This window comes from Venturia canescens, chromosome 3 (assembly GCF_019457755.1).
Source record: "Venturia canescens isolate UGA chromosome 3, ASM1945775v1, whole genome shotgun sequence".
In the NCBI taxonomy this organism is placed as follows: domain Eukaryota; kingdom Metazoa; phylum Arthropoda; class Insecta; order Hymenoptera; family Ichneumonidae; genus Venturia; species Venturia canescens.
Window position 1 is genome coordinate 4,068,936 of NC_057423.1, and position 23,442 is coordinate 4,092,377.

Consider the following 23,442-nt stretch of genomic DNA (forward strand, 5'->3'; position numbering starts at 1 on the left):
AGGGAGGGATACTCCGGTGCGCAACCCCGCAGTAGAGCCTCGATGCCGATATTATAAGCGTGCTTACCACGCGAGCCGCGTGTGCGTGTACAGGCATGCGAGCTGCACGTGTAGATACTTCATAAAAGCTCCGGGACAACGAGAAAGGGAGAAAGGAAAGGCAAAAAAGGGAACGAGGATAGAAAGAGCGGAGGCAAGGATTCCTACGGAGTTTTTCGGTTCCCACGATGCGCCGCGCTCGGGGTGTGCGTCAGGTGGCGAGCGTTCCCCCGAGGTGCTCGCACGACCTCGCTCGCTCCCTCTCGATCCTTCGCCTCCCTCGCTCTCTCGCTCCTTCCATCAAAATAGACCTAATGGCAAAGACTCTGATCCTTCCAACGCTTAAAAAATACTTCTCGGGAGCATCGTTTCCGAAACATCCAGCTTTCCGCCTCAATAAACTTGCATCTGAGTGAAGTAACTCTGACAAATCCCCTACAAGGATTTGACACAGCGCCAAGAGATGGAATCAAAACACCACCACAGAACCGATTCGAGTGCTCGTTGATTTTTTTTTTTCACCACGCATCCATCTACTAGCTGCGAGGCTTACAAATCCGAGAAAACAGACACCACGGCAGTCCACGTGTTTTCTTTTTTCGATCTTAGCACGCTCGTTATCTGCGATGTTTTTCGTCATAAGCTCCTAACCAAAAACTAAATGATTTTATACGAATTCCAATTCGTTTGATTTCCAACTCAATTCGACACCGATTTTCGATTAAACGACGTTCATTCCTCGGTTCGTTTATCAATTATTCGTAGCTTTGTGAAGCGCAAATGCACGCAATTCTGCCTCTTCTCGGAGGCGGTAACCGACGACTCGGGACAAAGTGCTCATTTTTGTTGAACACACGAAACTTCCGGGTAATTTGAAAATCGCAGTGAATTGCTTACCTCGTTTGACTCACGCTTCTCAAGCTCTGTCATGGAAATCCAGACGATGCGGCAGGAAATCTCAAATTACTGAAGGAACAGAAAGGCTGAAAATAGGAGACAAAATAATGGATTCAAAAAAAAGAATATCATTTATTGAAATACAGGCTCGATACAAGAGATAATTGAAACAGTGAAACCGCCGAAAGGCACGGAGCTTGAAGTGCGTCGATCACGAATGGCCGACGCGCTCGTTTACATATGGTTAATGTTAAAAACGGTTTCACAGGGGGGGGATACGAAGGCGATGAAGACTGGACGAGATATGAGTCCGATGATTAAAAAAATCAAGAATGAAAAGACGAGAGAAGAAGATTAAAAAATGCGGATCGGTTTGAGGAGAAAATAATATAAAAACACAAACTCGTGGATTTTTTCGTAGAGACAAGTTTCGATGACGATAAAATTGTCAGCGAGTGTGTCCAAGGTCGGGGAAGAAAGTCTCCTCGATCGCAATGTGTATGATGGCAATTAGCAACGCTCGTATTTTCATTTTGATACCGCATTGAAGAACGACTAAGTATCAGTGGTTGCGTTGAGGTGGAACTTGGTTTTGCACAGTGACTGTAGCCTCGCGACGCCTTTTTGGCGATCGTCGGCGTACTGATCTTCCCAGGCGTCCAAGAGCATGTTGTGATAGCGTTGCACATCGAAGAATTGGAAGTACTCGTGGGAAGTTGAGGTGGGAAAGATTTTTTCGAAGTGGCCGATTTGCGTGAGTTCGTCTTCGTAGGCAATGAGATGGCGGACGTCGTCGGGGGTCAAATCCTCGAGGATGTCGAATAAATAGTCGTCGCGGTTGGTGAGGTCGGTGTACAGCGATTGCTTCTGCCTCTCTTGTTCGCTGAGGGCAGTTCTGTGGAGTTGAGTATTCATGCGAATTGGAAGTTCGAGGTCGTGAACTTTAGCGAGGTTCGTTGCTTCGCGATTCGTCATGGAGTCCGGGACTTGGTAGCCCGCTATGTTGAAGACGTTTCTGATGAGCGGTCCCTTAACGGCGATGTCGAGAGGCGAGGACGATTGGAGCGAGGGTGATATGTTGACCTCGAGGAGCCACGGCTTGAGATTCTCGTCGAGGAGAATGTCGATGCCGAAGAGCTCGTAACAACAGTATCTCGAAGTTGTGTTGCATCTCGTCAGGCTGTTTATCGACGCTTCACCGGCTATCATGGTCTTGACGATGATGTCTTTGATCTTGGCCCAGAGTTTTTCAGTGTTGACGTTTTCCTTTTCGAGGTAAGACCACAACGATTTTACGGTCCATTTGTGTCCTCGACAGGAGTCCGCGCAATCGTTGCTCGTGTAAGTAGCGCTGGATTTGTTAATACTGTAATTGGTCAAGTGCATAAAACGATCGCTCAAGTAGTTTATATCGTCGACGTACTTTACCGAGGCGAAGCGAACGAGACCGTCGGGATAAATGTACAGACGCAACGGATTGAAACTAGTCACGAGGACGTAAAGTCGTAAATCGAATTTCGCTCCACCTATTAGTTTTGGTTTGGACAAATATTGTTGAACTATGACAGGCTTTTTCTTAGGTATCTGGGACCATCTGTGCACTACTCTTATACCAGCGCCGCGCGCCGATGCCGGTGGTTTTATAATCCACTTTTCTTTGCCTCCGGTTTTCTCCCAGACCTGACGAAAGCATCGAAAATCCTGCGGCAATACGTAAGTGCGCGGGGCAAAACCGAACTCTTTTCTACCGTGTTTCATCATCATGCGACTGAGGCTGCGCCACAGTCGATCTTTACGACCGACTTGAAAAGTCCCCGGAAAATGATTGACTTTTTGATTCTCTTTGATCGTTTTGAAACACGCCGACTTCATGTGCTTCCCCCAAATCGCGCACCACTCCGGCGACTTTTTGACAAGCCGGTAACCCGTGTTGACCAGAGTTTTGCGCACGAGCAACGGCGTTATCGTCGTTAAACGCCATTTCATGTGTTTCCTCAAACCGCGAGGCAGATTTGGTGCTTTTGTACTATCGAACGATTGAAAGGCTACGTATGGCGGAACATTGGCGAAGAGACTGCGTCTCAACGGCAGCGAATAATTTTCATCCTCTACGTTTGCAACGCTCGCGTCATCGTTGTCGGTCGTCGAAACCCCGTCGTTGTACGAAGACTCTTCCTCTTGATCGTCCTCCTCGTCCTGAGAATCCAGATCCTCAGCGTTTTCTATTTCTCCAACTAGTCGACCGATCTCGTGAGGAGTGTACGCAATCACGTCCATTCTCGATTTTCTGAAAAATCCCCGTCAAACATTTCATACGTCATCACCAGAAATTTTCATTTTTCATTCCAATCGCATTTTATTCCATCAAAAACTTTCAGGACTTTGCTTCATTTTTCACGACGCTATTTGTAGCTTCTCCACTATTTCAATTCAGCATTCGAACGAGAAATTAATTTTTCCCCGTCTCAGGAGATTTATTTCATTTTTTCACTGCGCAGCTGCAAACGTTACGATTTTTCATCATATTGTTCTTCAACTATTTGGAAGAATCGTAAAAAAAGTATTTTTTCAAAGAATCGTTCGGTCTTTAACAAAATTATCGAATGTTAAGAAAAATTCTTTTTTCTTTATCTGCCAAAAAATTTGCTTTAAACAATGTCGAATTTACTTATTTTCAGTACGATCATCGCGTAGAAAGTGTTTGTGAGAAAATTTGCAAAGTTTTGATGGAATAATTAACCGTGAAGCTACCAGCGAAGCATCAGAAAATTCAATGCTCGAATAGTTCATTCGAATCTCGACGAGTTCCTTCCGAATGAGCCGTAACGTTTTTACCAGCGTGAAAAAGAAAAATTTTGTCCACGTTTTCTCGATCGTCGAAAATGATTTGAATCTCTAAAAAAAATGAAGATGCGAATCGAACGCGTGTGTAATGAGTGTTTATACCATACCTATCACAGCTTGTCAATCATCAGCGTTACGACCGGCTATCAATCTCGAGAAGGCAACTGCAACAGAGCAAATAACACACACGCGATATTATATTTGCTTATGCGAGGAGGCTCGACGGGCATGCAGAGTGATGAATTTACCAGAATGCAAAAAAACGATATCGCAGATGCGTATGGAGAATGCAAATTTCGAGAATGAATAAATAAGAGTTTTGATCTTCCAAGCGATCGACGATTCGAGAGATACGCTGAGGCTTTACTCGCAACTGTGATCACATGTGACGTGTACGATTCTTTCGTGTGCATATCCACATCGAACGAGCAAAAGTGCCATAATTTTAAAACAAACAGAATATTGCATCTCTCAATGTCACATTAATTTGGTATGAATAACAAAGAAACGCGGCCTGCGATCATGAAACCTGAATTTCCCAACAGTCCGATGTAGAAATTAGTAATTTTCTTTCTTTACGAGTGCAAGTCGAAGTATAATTCGAATGGTATTCGCAGGAGTCGGGATGGACGAAGGTAAATAATCGTACGAGCCGAAAACAGAGTGAAATTATGTTTGAAACAATTTGCTTTTTATTCAATGATAAAAACGTGCGATAGCCCGTTCCCATTGTGCGTTGAATTCAATAATGGTAACGGGATTATAAAAAAGTCATATCTTAAACATAACAAGAAAATATCCTATCATGATGTAATAATAATATTATTACTTTATGAGAAAACAGTAATCTCAGGTACAAAACAAACAACCCTTATCACAGACATCAATTAAAGCTTGATCACCTACACGTTTTTGCTTTATATACTCTATCAATAATCGCATTATGCGTGTATGTGTGTGTATGTGTGTGTGTCATAACGTTATATTTTTCGTGTGTAAATGAAAGTGTATATGAAAGTAAATAATTGTTGAACCGCAAATGCGTTCAAGATACGATAAACATTATTGGAAGACATTGATTTGTCGTTATCGTTAAAAAATCTTGTTCTCTCGTCGTATTCTTAGCTCGAGCCCTGCTTTCACAGCGGTGGTTAAATTCTGGTTCGCGTAAGCGAAGGAGAGCGAGTTGGGAGGAGCGGTTCGCGTATCGCGTAACCCGTTCGCATGTTGCTCGGAGGTTGTCCGTTGCATTATTTCCATCCGTATGATCGACGTATCCCAGTCGTTTTGGAATGGTTGTAGTTGGTGGTTCACCATGGACGCCAAACGGCTGCTGACGATTCGGTGGAGTCGCCGGATGAGCTGGCAACGCTCATGGGGCTTTGGGGCGGTGTGTAGACGTTTTGCGGGAGGTTTTCCGTGACTTTTGGAGTACCGGCGAGGGGGCTGGTCGGACCGGTGACTTGTTGAGGAGTGGCTGGTCCCTCGAGACGTCGGAGACAACCGCCGAGATGACGCATGAGCGATGCACCCGCTGCCGGATGAACGGCCGAGGCTACCGGGGTCGATAAAAAGGTTGAGACTTCCTGCGCGCACTGAGTGAAACCGTCGCGAAATCTGTCCGCGTAACTGTTCTCCGGTGTCAGGGTGAGCCGTCGCGCTGCTCTCAGAGTATGAAGATGACGTACGGTCAGCTCGAGGATGTCGGCTTTCTCCAATTTAGCGACGTTTTCCCCTTCGGCCTGAAGAGCGGTAACCATGAGGTCTTTCAGCTCGTCGAGACAACGGTTGATGCGAGCTCGCCTTTTTCTCTCGAGCATCGGTTTCATCACTTTTCTGTATTGATAGGTTCTCGACACGGGTTCCTCGTACTCCATGCCTCCGCTGACCGACGTGTAGGTAGTGTGTGGTGCCATATTGGTCGACGATCTCCGGACGTTCGTTGCGCGTTTGCGAAGATAACGAATCACTTGGTTAACCACGCACTGATAAAACAAAACACTTGTTTTCCGTGGCAGTTGAGTATTCAATACGACGCGGATGTCAGGCGTGTATTGAAACTTGATAAAAATAGTTGAAGAACAACAAAACAAATCTCGTCTGTATCACTTTGATTGAATCTTTAGACAATTCACAAGGTGCGAGATACCCTCGAGCTCTCTCAAGTCAAATGTTCGTTCCTCGGAGTGCCGAGCTGATCTGTTGCTGATCCGAGTTCTGGAGGGGGCCTTATACCCGTATTTATACGCCTCGGCCGGCTCCCCACTTCTAGCAGAGTTTCTATACTCGTCACAGTCACACCGCAACGTGTGTGCAGAGCCGTGAGCTCGAGCGATCCCCCTCGAAAACGGCCCCGACGGGACGTGCTCGCACACACGCGCACGCACACATAACCGGCTGCACGGAAGCGAGAGGCTGCGATGCGCGAGGCCGAGCGAGCGACGGAGAGAGCGAGCCGGAGGGGGAACGAACACAAGCAGCGGGGGCACCAGCAGCAGCAGCAGCAGCAGCAGCAGTAACAGCAGCTACCAGCCGGAGGAGCGTATCGTGGGAAGCTCGCGGGCCGAAGCGTTCCCACAGCCCAACAAGCGGCGCGCAGCTCCGCTGGGCCAGGTTGGCTGCTGCTTGCGGGAATAGCATAGAGCGGTAAGCGGCCGCGGGGCGAGGGGACTTTCGAGCGACACACCTGCACCCTCTTGGACGTGAGGCCCGCGTGAGGCCCACGAGGATCACTGTGACTCTCCTGTCCAGCAATGAAACGGGAGAAAGAGAGAGAGAGAGAGAGAGAGAGAGAGAGAGAGAAGGAAAAGCGACGGGGAGCGCGCGAGCGAGAGGAGCAAAGACGAGAAGAGTGAACGCACAGCCGAGCACACGCCACGACGCGCGACCAGCACGAGGACGTCTCGCGCGTCCTCCGCCTCTCCTCTTCCTCTTCTGCCTCCTCTTCTCCTTCTTCTTCTTCTTACTCCGCTTCCTCCGAAGCTCTTCTCTATATTTTCTCAAGCACATCGCAGCGGCGATGCTCCACATGTACATATACAGATTCATACGTAGGTATATTTGCCTGTAGAAAACCTGCGACGAGTCGCCTATCGCTCCCGCGTACTGCGGCTAGCTGCTGTTGGATGGAACGAGCTTGCGCTCCCGACACTTGTTGCTGCTCGAGCTACGGGGTATGTTGCCGCCGAGTGCGTATATAGACGGCGCGGCCTCGCGCCGTCACGTGCACACTCACTCGTAATTGCGATCTCGTGCGAGCAGAGCTACTTGTTGCACTGTGATGCCGTGCGCTCGCTCTCGCACTCCGCGTATATCTCTATGTACATTATTACCAGTAGACTCGGTAACTACAGAGCCAGGGAGATAGGCGCGCGGCTCGGATCCGCAGAATGTTAAACGTTCCTCTGACATTTTATTTTCGCTTATTTCGCTCAGCTTTTTTAGCTTCACTGTCGCGCACGTTCGAGAAGTGAGCTTTGCCTCGTCGCGAACGAGATACTTCGTCTGCTCGTCTCACGTATATGTGCATCAACCATTCCCGCCGCACGTGGGGCTAAATCACGGTGAAACTCGAGACTCTGCATCGCTATTTGCAGACGGTCTCGCGGGGACGGCACGCACAACGCTGTAATCGAGGCTTATCGCGCGGCGGGAGCACGGTTATTTCGAATCTTCCTATCGAGCATCGCAGCCATTCTGTTTGTGTTCTTCGGATAGAGTAACTTTTACAAAAGCGTTGTTATTCGAAGGGAGAACGTAGTGGATGCTCACCTGAAGCCTGCGCTGATCCGAGCGTCGCACGCTGTGTTAGAATCTCGAAAGCCGAATCTTTATAATTCATATAACCGGTTTACCTGCCGATCGGATATCTGGCGTCTTGTTGAAAATGAAGGAGGCGCGGGGCAAGAGAGGACTCGCGAGGATGCGGCAGAGTGCTTCTTCCTTTACTTAACGCACATTAAACGTAGGCCCCATTAAAGTGACCCCAGCGCGGAGCTATCTCATCCTTTCCAAAAAAAGTCATCGAGCTCCTCTCCAAACCGAAACGACCTTTCTCGCGACAGGGCGCGCTTCAGTCGCGGAGACGAGAAGGCTGAGTGTCTCAGCAGCCCCGGAGGATCGCACCGGACGGGTTTTACTTGCGGCGACTTAACGAGGTGTTTAGGCCCTTTCGGGAAACCGATATCCCAAACGTCTCTCGGCAGCGCGCCGCTCTCTTGCGTTGCCGACTTGTTTTCACGGCTACGATGGGTGGGGCGCCTTCGAACCCCTGAGCAGCAGAGAATCGACTTTATTTACGACCTCTAAAAAGCTCAGATTCGACGATAACAGTGACCAAGAGCCTCGGGGGCCTCTGTGTTGACTATCAGGATCGCTATGACTTATGACATGCTTTTCGTTTTCTTAAACTCGAGAGCCGGAGTAACGGGCCGAACGATGAGGAAAAAAACGCCAGGATACGAAATGAGGATCGTCCTAAACACTTTACGGGGCTTAACTCAAATTTTACGGCAATTCTTTTTGTTCTTCTCTCGCGTTCTCCAGCCAAATACTTTGCTCAGGAAACATGCGTTGCTCAAGAACCGTGAGGCCACTCCGCGTTAATTATCCTCGAGCCAAGTGTTTTACATTACACGCTTGTTTGCCCTATCGATATCACCCTCCGTGCAATTGCGCACGCCATCACACTCGCCTAGAAACTTTAACGAGACTTTCTGCAATTACAAATCCTTTGATACATATACACGAAACATTGTGAGCGCGGTTGATTCGAGTGCGCGTGCGTGCGCATATCGGACAATTCCACGATTTCGTTTGCCAGCGTACGCACGCACGTGGGGATCGGAAGGTCTGAAAGCGGGCGCAAAGTTACGGTGGCTTTTTTCTCTCGCGCAGCGGGTGCGAAATAGCTTCGTTAACAGGATCCTAACCCGGCGCGATAGTAACGGTTCGAACGTTCGAACACGTGGTCGGTACGATAAATCGAGCAATCACGGGCGCGCTTACGTGTGCTGTAATCTGCTGGGCTGGTGTATAATTGCTGCATAGGAAATAATAAATAGTCGAAGGATCGAGAGCTGCTCGGGCAAAAAGTCTATCATTCATTAATGGCATTCCAATCTCCGATTTCCCATTCATTGGCCAATCGAAAAAGAGTAAACAGAAAGGCGTCGATACCGGAGCGAAGGCGAGAATCGATATCTGTGCGCGCGAGGCTCGCATGTCCCCGGCTCTCGAGTCGAACGTCGGCTCGCTCGGTCAGCTTGTTCAACTGTACAAGCTTCTCATGCGCACGCCGCGCGGTGCCGTGCGCTATTAATACACGTATACACGCTATGAAGGAAGTGTCCAGCTGGCATTGCAATTATCGCATTGATCGCTTATTCGAGCGCCGGATGCGAGCACGTGGGTATATAATATAAGCAGCGATATAGAGGACGAGGCCTTTATCCGCGCGCATTGAGCACGCCACATAGTCGTTTTGCTACTTGTGCCCAACGGGTGTCCGCCGGCGGAACGACGGGGACGACTCTCGATAGTGGAGCTCGCGCGATATTACGGACGTGCCGTAATTCGATGGTTCGCTGTGTGTACGAGGCGAGGGGGCGCGGTGGAGAACGTGGACCGAGGACTGGTGCATCAACGTGTGCTCCGCTCGGGCAAGAGCGGAAGGGACGCGTTGTGATTTGGCCACTTGAGTCCCGATTCGTCGAGCAAATGGCGAGCGCGGGAAAGACAACGAGGGCGATGTTTCGATTTTTTCGGGGCTCTTTGACGTCGAGTCGCCGCTGGCCGGCGTTATAAATTCACGCGACATATCGACAGGATGGCAAATGCAAAGTTTCTGATTCCGGGGGCACTGCGAGGTCCACCAAATGGGGAGCAATTTTTCCGGAGATGTAACAACCTCGTGACCGAGCGCCTCGCGGGGCTTCAGCCTCGTTCCACTTCGTTGTTTCATCCTGCTCAAATCTCGTTTCCTAAGCCTCAATGGCTTATTTACGAAAACGAGATTATGTCGTACAGACCCCATACGCGAGGAAGGTTTCAAAATAATGGCGAAAGGGGTGGCAGAAGCGTGTGCGAAGTAGGGGGGAAGAGCCACCGAAATTCCACGAGTTTACTCGTTGGCTCGTGCTACGCCCGAGCGCCGACGCCACGGCTCGAACGTGGGAATATTCCCAGGCTCTCCTCGAAGAACTGCGAACCCGTCGTTCCGGCCCGACGGATATGAGGGGCTAAAGCGGGGATATTCACGGGAGCACGACCGCACACACGGAATGTTCGGCGAAGCTGTTCCTCTCCTTCAACTTCTTCTTCTTCTTATTACTTATGCTTCGTTTACTCGGTACCAGTGCGGCACAAAAGTCGTAAAGAAGCGGAGCCTTCTCATTGCCGGTGAGAGAGACTTGCGTACACGCGATGAAAAACGTAGGTGTGAACTGGGCTACGCACACAGTGACGGGACGAGTGCTGCGTCGGATTGAATCCGACCGCTGTTCGCTGACTGGTTATTGGCATCGTCGCGTCCTCCTCAGGCAAACGCACTTTATGGGACAATCATTCGCCCCAGGAGCAACTAGAGGCCTGTGCGTGGACAAAGTAGACGCGGGGCTCCAGTCCATTTTGCGTATAACGCAAAGGGCCCTGCAGCCTTCATTGTGTACTCAAGCGCACGTCCTCTTTCACCCTGAGAGAGGGAGCAGGACGAAAGGAAGAGCATGCCATCCTGCTGCCTTTCCCACAACCTCGGCTCCTTCACTATTTTTCTTCCTTTTTCTCCTCCTCCTCCTCCTCCTCCTTCTTCTTCTTCTTTCACCAAATTACAAGAGCATCGTTCGAGCCATCGGTGGTAATGTAACCTTAGTGCGAGCCATTGGCGTGCTCCCAGGGACGCACGAGGGCCTTGTGAACATGAATCGAGTCCATTGTCAGTAGCACGGGCCACGCTATTCTTGCCCGCATCTTACTCGCTCGAGGTATTGCTTCGGTGCCTGGAGGGGCTTCAGGTACGGAGGGTTAGATCCCGAGAGGGCTCACTCCGCTTTCTCTCTTCTTACTCTTTGTTTTCTTTTGTTTTCTCCCATATTTTTCTACTTTTTATTATTATTTCTCTTTAGGATCTTGATGAGCTCGACCTCGGCTCCGTGCCATCCCCGTGGCTCTCGAACCTACCCGCGCGCCGAGGACGCGGCTTTGCCCAGTTACTTTCAATGTGCTCATCAACGTCATCATCCTCCTCACAATAATCATCATCGTCGTCGTCACCATAATACCTCGCGCCGCAGCCGCACGGCGGATCTGCTTTATGTGCCACTACCGTGTTTACGATTTGTCCATTATCCGCACGCTTCCGTTCGCAATCCCCGGGACGCCGGGTCGCACGGGCCGCTCCACGGTTCTCTAATGATTCCCCCCCGTCCGACCTCTCTTTCACCGTGCACGCCTATTACCCGAAGGAAGTCGAGTTGTACATACATTTAAGCGTGCACACTACAAATCCTCATACTTTTTTTTAGTCGCGTGTCGAACGAATTTAGATCTTGATGGAGCTGCAGCCCGGGATTCGTTGCGTCAACATCTAAACCGTTTTATCACGATCCAACGTTGGTCTCGGGACTGCAGCTCGGTTGAAGAACGAAATGATGCATTTTTACGAGTTTGTTGAAGATTTTAAGCACCATTTTGACGCTGAATGCTCACAAGTTTGGTCGAAAGGAATTTTAACCGCGAAAATGAACGTTGGCCTCCGGCCAGTGCTGTGAAAAACATAGAAAACTTTGATCTTCGCTGTTGAATTATGAAAAAATAATCTCGACTGCGGATACTCCGGGCAGCATTAAGACGAGCAGCGTATGTTCAACGCTGAGAAAATCGAGTGAGTTTGTCTACAGCGCATATATCGGGGCCTCGTGCCGCCGCGTCGTTCCCGCGCGCTCGCCGCCGCGATTAATTGGACTCGCGCGCCTCTCTTGTGTGCTCGCTATCGCACGCTCCGTTAAAACCGCTTCTTCCCGATGTAATACCGAGACGGTAATCGCGGCAGGGAGAGACGCGCGGCGCGACTAGAGTTTTCTCGTGTGAATCGTCGGGGTTTCGCGCTTACGCAATTCTCGCCGGCAACCAACAGAGGCGACAGCTCAATCCATACAGGAGAAAGTACATCCAACGTGTGCGCAGTCGACACTCTTCAATCGCATAATTGCTCAAACGTCTAATGGCGTAACTTGGGTGTACGATCAAGTAAAATGCGGCAATTAGGGCGCTCGTAAAGGCGACAGAAATCCGGCATTTCGGACGACGGTTTGAATGAACCGCCGCGGGCAAGATGGAGATCGGCACCGAAAGACAGCGATTTGTCGATTTTTTGCTTTTGAAGAATCGATCGAGCTCAATTGAGAATCTTGAAAAGTAAATGGAATAAAAATCAACTAGAATTAACGTAATTCAGTATTTCCGCGTGGTTTTATTATCTGCTGGCTCGGAACCATTTCACGGGATCATTCCAAGGCCTCGTACCAGTCGAATCGCGAGTGCGATCCACCGGCAGTTTTTTCTTTGAGAAACCAAAGCAACCGACGACTCTTGTAATCGGTGAGAGAAACAACAAAGTCATTCGAGCTAAATAGCCGAGTTAAAAAATCGTGTCCGGCAATGCAAAGAGAAGCCGCAGCCCGGGGAGACATTGGATGAGATCAGCGTCGAGGAGGAGGTCGAGGAAGAACGGGGACATCGCTTCTGTAAGGCCCAAGAACGCGGAGATCCGTCGGCTTCTTCAGCTTCTTTTTTTCGTGACTTTTTTCCCCGCCGGACGATTCTCGCTCCCGGGAGCCGCTTCGTCGAGATAACAAACGCAGTATCCTCTAATTAGGATCGAGTTAAACCACTTTGGGTCGTATTGGATTCAAGGAGGATCTTCGAATCTACGTTCAACGGAAGATATCGCTGGTAAGAGCATCACCTGCTCATCACTTCCATTTTTTTCTTCGCAACATTAATGTTTCGCAAATCATTACAAGGAACCGATAATTGTCGGGATCTGATCGATGCTTCCGCATCATTGAACGAAGAAATTGACGAGTTTTTTCAGAACCTTCAATAATCTTGTTTGCAGTAAGACTGCCCCAGATCTCCACTGAGTTTGCATGGAATTTCGATGAATTTCCAGCTCGCACATATTCGTTTGTTCAACTCGTCCAAGTTTCCAATTTCTCAAAAACTTTCGCCTGCAATTCGAGAAGTTTGACAGGCACAGCAGGAACATAGACCGTGGACCAACCTCAGGGCGACTTCTGCTCAGTCTCAATATCTCCAATTTCGTGTTTATCCGAGGAAGATGAATAGTCTGAAGCGAAGCGACCAACTACTCCTAATTAAAGGGGAAACTATGCACGCCCCAGCATCCAAAATGCCCTCGCATTCAGAGATAGGGAATGTCGAGAGAAAAAAATAAAACTCCCCAAAAAATGATGAGTCGAGCTACCATGTGTGGTTTCCACAAGTCGTTCAACCGCTCGACTTTAAGCGACGCGATACACTTCAAAAGCCTGTTCTATTTACCAACGGTTTCAGCTCCGGTGTCTGCGTTGTTTCTCGTTCGCCCTTTCACGCGCATAGCAGAGAGAGCCAACGCAGCCCCTGGGATGTGCGGGGGAGGGTTGAGTGAAACGGGTGAGGAATAGTTGAGGATCCTCGTGGAGTTTCCAAGTGCAGAGAGAGCTCATAACGAAAGCGCACACGCCGAAAGGCCTCTCAGTTTCTCACTCTGGCAGGTCTTTCCAAACGAAAGGAAAATCTCTGGTTCTCTGTCAGCGGCGCTTAGCCCCGAATCTCTTAACACCCTCTCCGTGTGCCCTGGAGGCTCATCTCGTGTGCGTTTCTTCTCGAGGGGGGCAGCTCGCCTTCGCAGTGAGATTGGGCTCGGCCTCCTCTCGCTTCTTTCCGTACGTGTGTGCGGTGCTCGCACTCCGAGCGGCTCACAACACGCCGGGTGTCTTCGTCCAGGATCCTTCCCCTCTCTCTCCCTCCTCTCGTGTTTTCTTCGCGTTTCGCTCCTGCTCGCTCTTTCAGCACGTCACGCGTCTTTTAGGGGTTGGCTGTCGTCGTTCAGAAGGCACAGGTGGTATCACGACTCGTGGGAACTCACGAAGCTGAATCTTCCCGTGGTCATGTACTCGGGACAACATGGCCACACACACGCGTGTAAGATGCACACATGTGAATTGCGAACCCCTTAGAAAAAACAGTCTATGGGACGAGCACAAGGAAATGCAAAGCCCGCAGCAGTGTAAGAAAAGCCCTGCAAGTGTGTCGCTCCACCCTCCTGAGGATTGGCCTATTCTTTGCGGGTGTCAGTAAATAGGGCTGCGTCCCAAAGCACACACCTACATTGGAGCCTCAAAGAGCCTTAACATAACGCTGCATGCGGACTCTACATTTTTTCTCATTCTTTTCTTCTCCGTTGCTCTCTTTACTCACACTCTCGTTCCTCACCCCTGCACGCATCTCTATACACGAGCATCACGAGCCTCGTTTGCCTCCTTATTGAACTTCCCCCGGGGTGCCTTACGCGTTATTCCAATGTGACCCTAACCTAACGCACATACCGATACACGATTTAGTATTTAGGGCTCGTTCTGCACAGTCTCGTGACTGCCTCGTGGCCGGCACGGACATTTCGCCCCCCCGTTCATTTTATACATTGTGTCTACTGTGGGAGAATTTCGACACGCGTATGCGCGGCTCCCTCGCACCAAGTCCGTGCTTGATGCTCTACACGCGATTTTAAAATCGGGATCGCGACGCTTCCGCTGTCAATAGCTTCGCTTCTTCTTACCCTCTTTCTTCAATCTCTTGACGCATCGTTTATTTCTCTCGTTTATCGCCCCATTCAACGCTTCATTCTTCTCAACCTTATAGAGCCATTTTTTTGTGACGAAGGAAAATAACCAGGGTCCCTACGAGCACGCAAAATCTTCGCGTTGTATGAATATCGACTTAAATGCTTTCGATTTGTCCCTCGCCCAGATTCCTCGTAATCATTATGCTTTACCAAACTCCTCACTGACCAACCAGAACCTTTTCGAAGGTATCGCCCTCCGGAGGCGTGTCCTGCCCGAATCATGAATCCTTCGAGGTTTTGATCCCTCAATTGGACGCTCCCTAGGCGGTAAATAACGAGCCAAACTCTCGAACCCAAACTGTAACTGTTAAGGGGGGAATATCGCGATCGGAAACATCGAGGCTACTGTTTATAAATAAAATTCTTCGTTTTCATACTTTGAAGAATGAACTTTTGTTGTTTGAAGTAATAAATAATGACAGGTACGAACTTTTTTGAATTATTTATGTTTTTATGTTTTTTTTTTGTTCAAAAAGGTTTGTAATGATGACTCAAAACCTTAGGAAAGTCGTTGGAAGGGAATTAAAGCAATAATCTCATAATTGCTACGTCACAATTTTACCTTGAAACGTTTGAGGAGACCCTTCGTGTCAAAAAGAATGAAGATTTCTCGTCGGAGGCCCACCAACGTGGCGCGTACCTTCGTTTTCTCGTTTTTGGCCACGCCTCGCTACTTTTTTACATACGAGAACGCGTGTATTCGGTTTTTCTCGAGCTCTTACGCGAGGCTCGAATTCTATGAATAACCAGTTTGCAACGCAAAGAACCGGTTAATTACTCATGAGTCGACGCCTGATGGGATGGATTCTAAGAGCATAGAGCATCGCGCGCGCGCGCGCGTCTAGAAGAAAAATCATCGGGAGATGGAGAAAGAACGCGCCGGGTTAATTATGCTCCGTCTCGCTGCGGGGGGATCGAAGAATCGAAATTGGAAATGAAAAAAAGGGTTCTCGGTAAAATTTTTGTTAATAACTCATCGAAGAAAAAACCCATCCGAGCGTGTCTATGATTGGGAGCTTGTTTTATACTGTACAAATATATTTCAAGATTCATTCTTTGAGCGTAGGTAAAAAAATGAGTTCGATCGACTAGCTCGGCGGGGGTTTGACATACGAGTCGAGTTGGAACGATCTTTCGTGCCTATTGGCGCCGGACAAGGTGCTCTCGGTAACCGATATCCATAAACAACTGAAAATAAGCAGAAATCTAGAAAAAATATTGTAATCAGTGGCCGATTGGGTTATTGCCGAGTGCGAAATCGAATCGAAACTAGTTTCTGGCCTCCCTCGCTTGTCAAGACGTTCTTAATCGTACATCGGCTCGCGATTGAGAACGAAGACGAAACTCGAATTCAATTTACGATAAGCGCAAGTGTGCGAGGTTCGTTCGCGGAACGCGGCACCGGAGCAATTCGCCAACGGAGCATTATCGCAAAGTGGCTTTTCATTAAATTCGAACGAAGAGGACTTACCATGACCGTGAGGTGTAATCGCTTTCTCCTTCGGCTCTTAAGGGCTTAGTGCGGTCGCTTATGATTCCTTTTGCTCTCGGTTCTTCAATAATTAAAGGCTTTTGATAAAAATTCATCGATGGTAATTCTTTATAGTTATAAGGGTTAAGCAAACGCACCGTAAGAATTCAACAGCGATCAACCTCCATCGTCTCTTCTTCTCCTTTCAATATTTTAATAATATATTTTTATTCGTCAAGACATTAACACGTTATTCAGGGGGCGTTTCGCCATCGAATTTCCGCTGAGAGCGCGTCCCTTTTTTCGTGCTCCACGTTGAAGAGACGCTCCGCCAAAAGTGTATCATTACTCGTCTCCCGAAGCACTCAGCGCTTTTAACAACCATTATAACATTATTCCAATGCAACAATGTATTAAAATGATAGGACGATATGAAAACGAGCGTGACAGACTTTCAATATTATCCTCAATACGCGGTGCACCGGTCACTCAAAATTCACGAGAGTCCATATTTTATTCGAGAGAACTAACAATCCTATCGCAATATCTGAGCAGATGCATTCTTCATTTGCGATACTCGCCGCGATAAACCGTGCGTGCGCACTCGTTCAGTGAAGTTCGTGTGAATGGTCAAGAGCGAAAGCACAGAATGATATTGGAAAGAGTTTAAAGCAGGTTAATTGTCGCTGGCAGGTGAGGTACAAGGAGTTACAAAGTTTTTGGTCCTCGACGGGAATCTCAATGCGGATCGAAACTCCGAACGAACGAATTTACCTCTTTATCTATTGAAGAAGCCTGATTTTTAGGATCTCCGATTCAACAGATCGCGCAAAATATAATTGAGCATTTTTTATCAGTTGAACAATTTGATTTTCAACAGCAATCTCCACGATTTTGTTTTTCCACTATTCAGCAAGTGCAGCGGGATCTGATTTTACTTGATTTTCAGACACACGCACACAAGCCCGTTTGATAATTATTCTAACAATCCGGATTTTTGTGTGCCTCAAAATGGGAGATGAAGAATTCCGAAAATTAACCTCCTTTCAGCCAGTCACGCATCGAACTTTGATCGTTTACCAGTCGCAAATTCAGGAGCAGGAAACAGGCCGTTTTTCCTCGTTCCATGCGCTCTCCCACTCCCGGAACTCTCGAATCCAATGAACTTTTGGTTCAAAAAGACCTCGGTGAGTGTTACAGCGAAAAAGTGAAGCAAACTAATTTCCATCTCAGATTCAGCGATCTATTCGCATAAGCATGTAGAACGTGTAGACGTACGTCGACCTCGAGAGAATCACGGCTCGTGCTGGGATGCCGATGGATATGCGCGGTGGCGAAAGTACACCGCGCGAGAGCACGGGGGCCACTTAATCGCACCTGCGAGATTTCTTATGACTTCGCGTTAAGCTGGGAGAATTTCGCCTTGGCCACGCTTGCCACAACTGATATTTAACCTTGTTGAATCGAGGATTTTTAATTCTGTACGCACAGATAAATATACACTCCCCGCGTAAAAAGCAGAGTTTACGCCGTGCGCGAATTATCGGGTAAAAGTAACGCAAACATCACCGAACCGGGCAGCAGCCGATTCACTGGGAGATAACCTTGTGAATTGAGAGAGTAGAGCCCTCGAGGCTCAAGAGCAGGGCAAATGGGATGAAGCGTTTGAGTCCGAAAAGGGAGCTCGTGCTGTCTTTTTTTCTATTTCGAAGAAAAGTTCACCTGGAAGCAAATTTGGAGTTGATTTTCAGCACTAAAAACAAATTTTACAGGCAAGACGGGAGTGACAAGAAAATCTTTGCATCCGTTTGAAAGCTGCCTCGCGTAATTGATCGATTGCCCAAAGTAGCGCAGCTCGTCAAGTTAATATCTCAGAACGATCTTCGTCCACGAGCTTTAAGGCATCCACTCCGTGTTGGTAAAAAAGTGAACTTCCATAAGCCCGTCTCGAACGATATTTATCTTCGTTCAACCGTGAAAAATCAATGGATGAATCATAAACACGAGTTTCAGGCATTTATCGTGGAAGTACACGGGAACGCGTGTAGCCAAGCGCCCGTATTCAGCGCGATCGTGTCCCCGGACGAGCCAGCTTTTGTGACATCCGCAAAAATGTCTGAGATGAATGTTGGGAGGCGAAGCGCTCGCTGCGCGTACGGTCGCGAGTTTATTTAGCTTTTTCAACTTCCGTCCTTGCCATTGGAGCAACTTTTATTAATTTCTTTGGCCCTCGGCTGTGTGCGCGAGTGTATAAAATAAAGGCAACTTTTTTACCGGGCGACACAGTCAGGCTACGCCTGTCGAATGTCGCGTCAACTTTTTTATCCCTGCGCGGTCTCGAGACGAATTCGTCGGAGTTGGAAATGATCGTGGAGGGCATTCGATCAAATTGTTTCTGGCGTTACGCAGCGGTGAGACTCTAGTCTCGTGCCTCGACTTGCGTTGGTTTTTGTACGACGTGTCTTATCGAAACTCAGCTGGAAGCAAATGAACTTTTTAATGGTTTCCATCGATAAATTTCATCCTGCGCGAACCAAGACAATTTCGAACTTTTTATTTTAATTACCAAGTCGAAGAGCCTGGGGGACTCGGCTCGTTCACCATTCGCAGTAAGTCCGCAGAGCATCAGGCAAAAGTCTTAATGACCAAGTTAGTCAAAAATAGATAAAACGAGCCTCATTTCATACGAAGGTAAAAAAAATATTCCAGGTTGGAGGAGCCTGAAATCTTATAATTACGTCTACGACCTTACGAAATATATTCCACAGCAATTCGATGAATTTTATCATAAGGGACAAGCGCGCACATAAAGTCACGTACGTATCGTGTCGCAGGGATCGCGGAGGAGAGAAAAACGTGGCATGTGCTCGAGCGTTTCTTTGATGCTTGGCACACCGAGGCAACCAGTATGTGGCAGGGTACATTATCGAGGCTTTTCTTTCTCTCCCGCTCATTATATTTCTCGGTGTATCTCGTTGCCGAGCGAGACACAAATCATTGACAATCGTTTCCTCTCCTCGTAAAATTCTGGCCCTCGTGTGGCGCTCTCTTGAATTCACGACACGACACGTCCTCCAACGGCCTCGAGAGAGAGACGGAAAACGGTAGAATGAACGAACGTGTACATTATATTTATTATGAATATATCGCTGTGTACATACGTGTGTAGATGTGACGTTATAGGAAAAGAGCTGCGCATGCCTTCACACCGCAAGTTCCCATGCCGAGCGACTCGCGCGTTGTTCGACGTCGTCGCGGTGCCATTGCCCGTTGTCTCATGTACAAATGCCCACGGCATACATCGAGGCGAAAAGCAGCTAAGAGAGGAGCTCGTGCCTCTTTCCACTACGTGCGCACACGTTTCACCGCGTATCGTTCAACGTCCTTTTTTCTCCTCCTCTGTCTCGCTCGCTCTATAGCAGTCTCTCATCCGCGAGATCGCTTTCGCGCTTCACGTCGATCGGATTCTTTGTAGTTGGCTCCCCGTTCTGCCCCTGCGCGCCCGGGCCCGAGCAACATCGTGAAACACGGACGTACATCGGGGAGTGACCGAACCTACGCGTCTTGCATGCGTTCGTTAAAAGGAGAGATTCGACGTTGAGTAAACAGTGAAATGATCGCGGACTGCCGGGGGACTCGAAGGATGCGACCCCGAGGCCGTTCGCTGCTCCTCCTACGATATTGGGACTAAATTTACGTTCGAATTGAGTGAACGGTTTTTATCCTGAGCCGGGGAATAAAGTTAATTGCTTTATCATCGTGATCTTTCGCACTTGAATAAATCATGTCCGAAAAGCTTTGCCGTTTCGACAGGTTCGGATGCTTTTAAAACGAATTATTTGCCGGCGGTTTCCGGACTGACGCTATTCCCTCGAAGGGAAATCGGTCGAGGATTCAAATCGCGAAGGGGCGAGCAAAAACGTCGCGGCTCGTGGCAGCCAGCTTCCTGGTATTACGCGAGCGATCCCGGCGGAGAGCCAAGTTTCACGAAAGCTCATCGCGCCGCGGGGGGATCGATCTTTCTCTTTTTATCCTTGGCACGCTGGAGCAGGCGTTACAGAATCAACGATCAACCGTCTTTTTTCCGAGTCTCGTGGACCATCGAAGAGCGTCACGCTTGGTCGTCGCGCAGTGCTCGGCTTTTTATACAACCCCTTGAACTTTTTTCTTCCCGCCCCGCTCCTTCTCTCTGTATACTCAAGACTCAAGACGGCAGAAAATACGGTTATGCATGGATCGAGTTCCCACAGAAGCGAGATTCTCGAGTGAACTCGTGGCCGTAAAAACGAAGGTTCTTCGTCACCGGGCGCATCGCGTTTCGTCGGATTTTCATCATCAAAGTCACGGGGCAATGTTTAACTTTCGATCTACGAAGCGATCCTCCGGATCGAACGAGCGTTTGTTCCCTTCGACATTCTCCTCAGTACACAAATACACGCTTGCCATTCACGGAGGGAACGCGCGCGAAGCAAACGATCGCGATCGCGAGACCGATCGATCCGCTCGGCGACGAGGCTGCGCCGAGAATCTACACGACCGTGAATCGATCTCGGTCGGGCCCGCGCGCCCCACAAAAAATTCCTCATTTTACCGGCGCAGCTAATCATCTCGGGCGTCCTTGCTTTCAATACTCTCGCTATATACAGAGTCGTTGCTTATATTCTCGTGAATGGAACTGCGGTGGACCGCCGAAGCCTTCAGCCGCCCAACCTTAATGTACTTTTCCTCCTCGCCTTTTTATCGTTCACCGAATTTCTCCGCCGGAAATAATTGGAATCGGGAATCCATCGTCGCGGAGGAACTCAAAAACAAGGAATCCGAGATCTCCTGACTCTTTTGAATCTCATCAAGCGTTCTGATCCGGATCAAATCTTCTCGATACGAACGTCACAAAAACTCCACTATTGCATGTTATTAGGATAATTATTATTGTAGTAAACATCAAACGGACGTTGTAACAGGTTCAAAGGTGCCGATCGATGCGATCTTATTAACACGCAGCATCCTTCGGTTATTCTATGCCGAGGGCGGGATTTGAGACTCCGATAATAATGGGGAGGCATTGAGAACGCGTATAGAGAAGAGTTCAGTGACCAGGAGCCACGAAGCATTACGTTATTCGAGATTTTTGAAGGTTACACAGGCGCACGTGACGTCAAAGAATTTTAGTCTGTGACGAGGATACAATGAGCGATCTTATAATCCGATAAATATCGAGTCCGTTACGCAGCGATAGTCGATCAAAAAACGACGGAGAAATGCAATCGCGAGCGTATCCATAAAAAACCGGCTCCAATTGTGAAGGAGAAAAAAGGCAGAAATAACCGCGGGATTGCAGATGGTAGATTATTTGAATAAAATTTTCTCGAGACTCTACAACAAAAAACAATCATAAAAACGCACCAATAACAATAATAAATACGAATAAAAAACGATCCAAGGAATACCAGTAGCGACGTATATATTGGGGATGAGCTAGAGTCTCGGGCTTCGAAAACTGTCAGAGCCCGAATGCCTGCCTGCCTCCCTGCTCAGATCCTCCAGAGATAAGAGATGCTGAAACGATACACGATATTACGAGAGGCTCGAGAAGACGATGACCGTGCGCGCGCTCGATTGAGCCGAGATACCAAAGCGACAGTAGCTCAAAGAATTTCCGGAGGAGATATTTTACGAAAGTGGATCGATCTCTTGTGTCTCTCGGAGAATTCGTGCGTACATAACGATCGGGCGTGTCAGCCGATCGAAGAGATAATAATTAGGAGTGTGGCGGTAAAGATTTCGAGCTCCTTTCATTTCGGGCAAAAAAGGTCTTCGGGAAAAACTGAGAAACACGCTAATAATTTGGAGTGTTTAAAAACCTCATAATCATACTGCCTTTTGTGGGGAAATACGACGACAAGCCTGCAAACTTTTCCGTCTATCGTGAAAAACTATCGGCAGGGAGATAAAAATCGCGGTTTTTCCTGCATCACTTTCCATGATTTATTTGTGAATTTTGTATCTTCGTCGCGTTGTGAGTAAACTTGGAGTTATGGAAAATTTTGCCGTTCCAACAACATAAAGTTGAATGTCATTTAAAATTTATTGTGTCCCCATAAGACCTTGGCCCAAAATCAAGCATAATTATGCGCGCGGTACGCGAATAACCGAGATCGAGGTAAATTTAAAAACTGTAACGATGCCACGTTCCCTGTCCCCTGGTCGCTCAGTCCCCGCGAACTCGAACCACCGACTTTTAATGGTTTTCATCGAGAGTTTTATTGCTAAGGCTACTCCATCGAGCGCACGATGATTCTGCGAAACGAATAATCGCTTTAACAACCCATACTCGTTACTTTTATAAATGAAACACGTGTAGCGGTTGACAGCTCGAATATATGTTTGAGTACGTGCGACGATTCACATCTAATTGGGATTCTGCGGATCGAGCGAGGAGCCAGCCCCCTCTTGAAAATTCGTGAGAACAATGTCCAATGCGAGATCCGGTATTGTCAATTTTGCGGAGCGATTTCGGGTCACTGGAAAAAGGTTGCCATGGATATCCTTCGTGACTGAATCTATAAACTGGTCAACATTTTTGCGAGCATCAAATCTACATCGAAAGTTGGAAAATGAATTGATTTTTTTCAAGAAAAACCCTCCAGATTCCATGTACTGGACCAATTTCGTGGAGAGAGATTTCAAGAGACTGAAAAAATTCAATAATTTTGTTAACGAAGACTCAACGGGTTAGGCAAAATCGATTGAGAAGTTGAGCAAGCGATTTTTTAATATGCAACGACGCTCGTCACAGACCGGAGAATCGTAGGTGGAAAATACCCTCGGTAATTAGTTAGCCACAAAACGCCGAGGAGGCGCACTGCTGGGATAGCCGCGCGTCAATATTCCAGCCTCGATAAGTTGTTAGTTTTATACTAATTTCATAAGCTTCTTGGAAAGGAGGAAAAAGCGAGTTAAACCAATGAGAAAACGAGTCTTTGCGGTTGGTTCGCGCGGTGACGTTCGCCGCCGTTTATGAATTCACGTCGAAGAGTATTTCCTGTCGAGGAAAAATCCGTTGGAATGAATAATCGAAGTAGAAAGACGTTTCTATCACGTTCTATTGACAGATCACGAACTCCCGTTCCAACAGTCCGGGGTTTCCCCGAGTTCGTAGCTGAATACATTGGCACGAGCGTTTATTACGCGTGTTCTCGCAGTTGGAACAATGCTTTTACGTACTATAATTGGCCCCTCGTGAATTGTTTTCCTGCTCGATGTTCCGGCACGTGAAAAGCGACTTGTC

General features: G+C 48.1%; 2 protein-coding genes across 6 annotated transcripts in view; both read right to left on the reverse strand.

Moving 5' to 3' along the window:
- Positions 1-1,048: 1,048 nt before the first annotated feature.
- Positions 1,049-23,442, reverse strand: part of LOC122407510 (tubulin polyglutamylase TTLL4-like) — a 179,386-nt gene continuing 156,992 nt past the window's right edge. For 4 of the 5 annotated variants that reach the window (XM_043413780.1, XM_043413778.1, XM_043413777.1 and 1 more), the window contains 2 exons: positions 3,888-3,944; positions 1,049-3,223 (listed from right to left, as the gene is read on the reverse strand). In XM_043413780.1, the coding sequence (XP_043269715.1) occupies positions 1,492-3,213 (1,722 nt within the window). In that variant the 5' untranslated portion in view covers positions 3,214-3,223; positions 3,888-3,944 and the 3' untranslated portion in view covers positions 1,049-1,491. Of the gene's footprint in view, positions 3,224-3,887; positions 3,945-19,315; positions 19,345-23,442 lie in introns of those variants that run through there. The other variant, XM_043413781.1, reaches the window with a different exon arrangement.
- LOC122407514 (enhancer of split mbeta protein-like) lies at positions 4,450-6,638 on the reverse strand. The gene has a single exon (XM_043413787.1). It carries the CDS (start codon positions 5,694-5,696, stop codon positions 5,091-5,093), a length of 606 nt encoding a protein of 201 aa, XP_043269722.1. The 5' UTR covers positions 5,697-6,638; the 3' UTR covers positions 4,450-5,090.